At 48.0% G+C, this 7026-nt stretch overlaps 1 protein-coding gene across 1 annotated transcript; it reads right to left on the bottom strand.

Moving 5' to 3' along the window:
- Positions 1-6112: 6112 nt before the first annotated feature.
- CUNH1orf210 (chromosome unknown C1orf210 homolog) lies at positions 6113-6567 on the bottom strand. Its single transcript, XM_023727040.1, has 2 exons — positions 6531-6567; positions 6113-6423 (listed from the first exon to the last, which is right to left on the bottom strand). Exons 1-2 carry the CDS (start codon positions 6565-6567, stop codon positions 6113-6115), a joined length of 348 nt encoding a protein of 115 aa, XP_023582808.1.
- Between the last annotated feature and the right edge of the window lie 459 nt (positions 6568-7026).

Genomic DNA, 7026 nt, shown 5'->3' with positions numbered 1-7026 from the left:
GTTAAATAACTTGCCCAAGATCACAAAGCTCATAAGGGGAAGAGCCAGGATTTCAATCCAGGCAGCCTGTGTTCTCAACTCACTTTGCTGCTCTGCCATGTGGTCTGTAGACAATTCATGTATATAGTTTGTATAAACCCCTGTCTTTGGCATCCACACAAGAACAAGGGATGTGACCTTCCTTGTCTTTGGGAGCAACAGGATGAGGCAGCTGGGAAGCTGGGTTGTCCTCCACAGTCAGGCTGGGGAGGAGTTCCAAGGACGGAGAAGGTGGTGGCAGCTGCTGAGGAGAGGAAGGGCACAGAGGTGGGGGCAGATGCAGGCTGGGGTCCAGGACCTGAAGCCAGAAGAGGACAGAACAGAGAGGGATCTGGCTGAGCCCAGCATCCCTGGTCTTTTGAGCCTGTGGGCCCAGATCATGCTCCCTCCTTGGGCCTGTGGCCAGGCATACTGGGCATAGTGGGAACAGGCTCCCTCCCAGGATCCTGCTTCTCATGACAGGGTCCAAGGTTCTCAGGACTTCAGGGCCCTGCTCAGCCAGGCTTGCCGCCCAACGGCCAAATCTGTGATGAAGCCCCACGTTTCAGACCTTTGTTGGGTGCTGGGCTCAGGAAAAGTGGCTGCTAATCTGGTATGAGGCCCTTACCTTCTCCTGGGTCCCTCGGAGGGTCTGGCTCAGGTCCCAAAGAATATGTAAAAACAAGGACAGCTGAACTGTTCTCCTGCACAAAACTGAAGGCAGGGTGGGCCCCTCCATAGTGGGGACTGGGGGTCAGGGTACAGGGCTATAAGAGCAGGGGAGAGGCCCAAACAGGTTTGAGCAGCCTTTCCCTCAGAGGCCAGGATGAGCCCCCTGCCCTTAGGTCTGCTGCTCTGGGGCATCTTCCAGGATCTCAGGCTGTGGCAACCTCTCCTGCTTTCCCAGACATAGGGCTTTCCCAGGCCTGTGGGGTCAGATAATCTCTGGACAATTGCTGGGGTTGGAGCTGTGTAAGGTGGACTCCCCTCCTCTCTGGCTGTTTCTCCCCAGTCTCCCCTGCCAGATCGCCTCTGCTGACGATGCCCCAGACGTCAGTGTTCCCCTATTCAGCCCTCAGTGCCTCCTGTCACTCTGCTCCTCTCCCTAATGATCCATCCACTCCCAAATCTCAATTATCCTATCGCTGCTCATTCCCAAGCCATGTCTGCAGACCTGACTTCTCTCCTGTGAGTCCAGCTGTCCCTGGGAATCACCCCCTGGAAGTTCCACATCCAACATGGAATCCTCATTCCCCAAAAACCTGCTCCTCCTCAATTCACCCAGCCACCCAAGCCAGAAACCAGGGAGGCTTCGTTGACTCCCTCTCCTACTCCCCCATATCCAAACAGTCAACTCTGTCTCCTATGTTGTTGTTGTTGGCTGCCATCAAGTCATCCCACCACTCATGGTGACCCCGTGCATAATGGAACAAAGTGCTGCCTGGTCCTGTAACATTCGAACAATCACTTAGGAATCAGACCGTTATGATCCATAAGGTTTTCATTGACTGAGTTTTCAGAAGTAGATTGCCAGGTCCTTCTTCATAGTCTGTCTTAATCTGGTAGTTCCACTGAAAACTGTTCAGCATCATAGCAACACACAAGCTTCCACTGACAGGCGAGTGGTATCTGCACATGAGATACATTGGCCAGAAATACAACTCAGGTCTCCCATTCTCCAGCAGGGAAGGCAAGAATCCTACCACTGAATCACTACTGCCTACCCTGCCTCCTGAACATCTCTGGAATCTATTCCCTCTGCCAAGCCTTAGTCAGGTCTTACCGCCTATCTCTTGGATGCTGGACCCCAGTCTTTGGTCTCTCCCCATCCAATCCATATCTGCACATCAGCCAGAATGATCTCGTCACTCCATTGCCCAAAAAAGTCCACAGATGAGCCTCAATTGTCCTCAGGATGAAGTATGAGCTCTCTGTCTTGGCATCCAAGGTCCTAACTGACCTGGCCCACTCTTCAGCCTCATGACTTCCCACGGCACCCCTCAGACCCACACTCCAGCCCTCCTTAGCCTCCCACCTTTTTCTCAGGGCCTCACTTTATCAGTCATCCCCTCACTTTCCTTCTCTGCTGGCTCTGTCCTTAAAGGCTAACACTATATCCAGGTGGACACATGGTGGGTGGCCACCTGGTTCACAAGGACTTCCTCCTCTCTGGGAACGACCTGAAACAAACAGGTGGGCTCCCAAAAGCTACCATCTGTGCTACAGGACCCTGCTCCCCAGTCATGGCTGCATGGACCTGTAGTGCGTACTTGAGCCAAACAGGGCCAATCAGATACTCCCCCTTGAGTACTTGGAACTAGGAATGGAGAGTTTGAGAGTCCTAGGAATGGACAGTCTCATTAATGCCCATAAACCACAGAGCACTAGAGGTGCAATACTTGACCTCAGGCTGCTGTGACAACCTGCCTCCTGCCCTCCCAAGTCAGCTCCTCCTTTGATTCCATGAAAGAGCCAGAATTCTTCCCCAAAATTCCTTTCTATTGCTTGCAACCAAAAGAACCTTAACTCAAGTCTCTCATATTAAAACTGCTTTCCCTGTCCCTGTCTCCCCAGCAGGAGCTATTACCCTATCCTCTTCCTCAATTGGTCAAAGATTTTTGATAAAATCTTCCATACTCAAGAATGCCTTTTATCACCACTCCTATTTAACTTTGTGCTAGAAGTCCTAGCTAGAGCAATAAGGCAAGAAAAAGAAATAAAGAACATCCAAATTGGAAAGGAAGAAATAAAGCTATCCCATTTGTGGATGGTATGATCCTAAACATAGAGAACCCCAAAGATTCCTCAAGAAAACTACTGGAACTAATAGAAAGATTCAGCAGAGTAGCAGGATACAAGATCAACATACAAAAAATCAACTGGATTCCTATACACCAACAAAGAGAACATTGCCATTGAGTCTATTCCGACTCATAGTGACCCTTTGGACAGAGTAGAACTGCCCCCCTAGGGTTTCCTCCAAGAAGCGGCTGGTGGATTTGAACTGCTGACCTTTTGGTTAGCAGCCAATCGCTTAACTACTCCACCACCAGGGCTCTGGTATCATTTATAATAGCCCCTAAAAAGATAAAATTGTTGTTATTAGGTGCCATTGACTTGATTCCAACTCATAGCCACCCTATGTACAACAGAACAAAATACTGCCCGGTCCTGTGCCATCCTCACAATCATTATGTTTGAGCCCATTGTTGCAGCCACTGTGTGAATCCATCTCATCAAGAGTCCTCCTCTTTTTCACTGACCCTCTACTTTATCAAGCATGACACCCTTCTCCAGGGACTAGTCCCTCCTGATAACATGTCCAAAGTATATGAGATGAAGTCCCGTCATCCTTGCTTTCAAGGAGCACTCTGGCTGTATTTCTTCCAAGACAGACTTGTTTATGATCATTAGCCATTAAAAAACAAACAAACCCTCTGCCATCAAGTCTATTCTGACTCATAGTGACACTATAGGATAGAGTAGAAGTGCCCCACAGGGTTTCCAAGGAGCAACTGATGGACTTGTACTGCTGACCTTTTAGTTAGCCACTAAGCTCTTAACCATTTCACCACCAGGGCTCCCATTAGCCCTTAGAGAAATGCAAATCAAAACTACAATGAGATACCATCTCACCCCCGATATTACCGGCACTAATCAAAAAAACAGAAAATACCCAATGTTGAAGAGGTTGTGGGGAGATTAGAACTCTAATACATTGCTCCTGGGAATGTAAAATGGCACATCCACGATGGAAAATGGTATGGCGCCTCCTTAAAAAGCTAGAAATAGAAATACCATAAGATCCAGCAGTCCCACTCCTAGGAATATATCCTAGAGAGGAGCTGTTACATGAATGGACATATGCACACCCATGTTCACTGCAGCATTATTCACAATAGCAAAAAGATGGAACAACCTAAGTGCCCATCAAAATATGAATGGACAAATTATGGTACATATACACAATGGAATACTATGCAACAATAAAGAACAATGATGAATATGTGAAACATCTCACAACATGGATGAATCTGGAGGGCACTGTGCTGAGTGAAATAAGCCAACCACAAAAGGACAAATATTGTATGAGACCAGTATCATACAAACCCAAGAACAGGTGTATACGCAGAAAAGAAACAAGCTTTGATGGTTATGAGGGAGGGTAGGGGTGGGGAGGGGAAATCACTAACTAGATAGTAGAAAAGTATTAACTTTGGTGAAGGGAAAGACAAAACACAATAGGGGAAGTCAGCACAACTTGACCAAGGCAAAGCCATAGGAGTTTCCTAGACACATCCAAACACCGTGAGGGACCAAGTTATTGGAGCTGAGGGCTGGGGACCATGATCTCAGAGGACAGCTAGGTCAATTGGCATAGTATAGTTCATAAAGAAAATGTCCTACATCCTACTTTTGTGAGTAGCATCTGAGGTCTTAAAAGCTTGCGAGCAGCCATCTAAGATATATCTACTGGTCCCACCACGCTTGGAGCAAAGGAGAATGAAGAAAACCAAAGACACAAGGAAAATATTAGTCCAAAGGACTAACGGACCACATGAACCATAGCCTCCACCAGCCTGAAACCAGAAGAACTAGATGGTGCCCAGCTACCACCACCGACGGCTCTGACAGGGATCACAATAGAGAGTCCTGGACAGGGAGGAGAAAAATATAAAACAAAATTCAAATTCACAAAAAAAGACCAGACTCACTGGTCTGACAGAGACCAGAGGAACCGCTGAGACTATGCACCCTGGACACCCTGTTAACTCAGAACTGAAGCCACTCCCAAAGTCTATCTTTCAGCCAAAGATTAGACAGGTTTATAAAAGAAATAATAACACAGGTGAGGAACGTGCTTCTTAGTTCAACAAAGTATAGGAGACCAAATAGGCAACGCCTGCCCAAAAGCAAAGACGAGCAGGCAGGAAGGGAATGGAAAACTGGACGAATGGACACAGAGAACCCAGGGTGGAAGGGAGAGACTGCTGACACATTGTGGGGATTGTAACCAATGTCACAAAACAATCTGTGTAAAAATTTTCGAAATAATAATAAAAAAAGTCTTCCACACTTGACCCCACTTGCTCAACTTTCATTCATTGCACTCCTCAACCCACAGCAATTCAACAAATGTTTATTTAGCACCCAACTTGTGTTAAGAATCTAAGGATACAGAATAAGTCAAAGCCCCTGGCCTCAGAGAGCTCACAGTCTAGTGGTGGGGAGAGGCACAGAAAGTGGTAAGTGCACATTGTAATAAAGATTAAAATAAAATGTGGCAAGGGCAGTGGTCGAGAAATACACAGGGTATTGTATGAGGGAGGGGCTCCCGGAAGGTGTCCTGGGAGAAGGGACATCTGAGGACAGTCTCCCAGCTGTGAATGCTGCAGAACATTTTTATGCACAAACCTCAGTTCAGGAAAAATAAAAGTGACTTTTTGTTTTTATTCAAAATGCAAATAAATGTATTAATCCTTGTGAAAAATGTAATATGTTGTAACAATTTAGATTACCTACGTTATTGGATAGGAAAAAATTTCAGTAAGAAATTTTTAACTGCTAAAATGTTACCATCTGGGCACATTTGAAACGCTGGCAGGCAGGCCGGCCACGTAGGATCTATTGTCCAGGGTTTTTCATTACCGTCAGACGATTTGTCAGAAGAAGGGAAGGGCAGTCTAGGCAGGGGAACAGCATGAGCAAAGGCACATGGAAAAGCAGTGTGGTGGGTGGTGGAGTAACAAACATTTAGTTAAGCTGGGAGTAAAGTAAGGAAAGGCAAGAAAGATAGCTAAGAGGCTGACAGAGGCCTGATCACAAAGGGCCTTATTTCCATACTCAAGCCCTTGTTGGACTTTATCCTGAGAACAGCAGGGAGCCATTGAGGGTTATTGAGCAGGAGAGGGTCACTGTCAATTTGGTGGCCAGTGTAGAGGATGAGTTTGGGCAGGCGTGAGGGAACGGCAGAATGTCCTGCCCTATTCTACCCTTAAACCCTAGCCATTGCTGTCCCTGAGGCTCACAGCTCCCATGTAGTACCTACTATTCTTAAGCTGTCAGACATGGGTAGAGGGGCCCAGCGGAGGGCTCAGAGGGAGAAGTGATCCCTGCTACCATCTGGCCCCAGCCCACCAGCCCCAGGCTGAATGTAATTGTCCTCGATGAAGCCATCATCATCCTCATCTTCACCCACCTCTGGGCAGTTCCTCTTCCCTGTCTCAGGCAGATGGCGGTGCTGGTAGCTGGTGCGGTATTTGCGGCAGAGGTGGCATTTGGCAGCAAGTGTGATGAGCAGAGAGAGGACCACAGCCCCCAGCACAACCCCTACCAGCACAGGCCACGCCCGGGCCCCAGTGCCCAGTGCAGGGGACGTGGCTGGTGTTGCTGCAAAGAAAGGGACTGCATTAAGGGTGGGGTCCCAGATAGTGTTCCCCGGAGAAACTGAGAGGTGTGGGGGCAGTGTCCTCCTGGCACCCCTCCTCAACTACCCTCCCTCTGGCACTTACTTTGGTTTGTCTCATTCATGGAGGGGCCTGAAGACATGGGTGAGCCTTGGCCTCTGCCAGAAATAGTCCTGGCTCCAAGGACACCTCCAGATTCCAGGCAGCTCCTGGGTACAGAATCCTGGAAAATGCAGATGTGTAGGTGTCATGGATGGCCACAGGGCACACATGGCAGGTCACACTCACTCATTGTACAGACTCTGGACACTGGACATCTGGGCCATAACCAGCTGTCCACAGAAGAGAAATAAGCTGAGCACATAGAAATCAGCTGTTTGTAAGGGAACAGTGCAGGGTCCAGCTCTGGGAACTGCTTAAAAAAAGAAAACAGGCAAAATACTCACAAAACCCTATGATGTGGGTACCATATGAACAATATCCATCTTTATAGATAAGGCTCAGAGAGGTGAACTGACGCAGCCAAAATCACAGGATTTGGATCCAAGTCTCTGATGCCAGAGCCCAGTCTACAACACTGCTTGGTAGGCTGAAAAGGGGA

The sequence above is a fragment of the Trichechus manatus genome, unplaced genomic scaffold (assembly GCF_000243295.1).
Source record: "Trichechus manatus latirostris isolate Lorelei unplaced genomic scaffold, TriManLat1.0 scaffold00015, whole genome shotgun sequence".
In the NCBI taxonomy this organism is placed as follows: domain Eukaryota; kingdom Metazoa; phylum Chordata; class Mammalia; order Sirenia; family Trichechidae; genus Trichechus; species Trichechus manatus.
Note: the sequence above shows the minus strand (reverse complement) of the source record. Positions and strands in the feature narration are given on the sequence as shown.

Bases quoted from the DNA above. Each gene is read 5' to 3' on its own strand.
- CUNH1orf210 (XM_023727040.1), bottom strand. From the start codon at position 6,567: ATGTCTTCAGGCCCCTCCATGAATGAGACAAACCAAA. The intron at 6,424-6,530 runs GTAAGTGCCAGA...CCCTTAATGCAG, and splicing joins CATGAATGAGACAAACCAAA to TCCCTTTCTTTGCAGCAACA.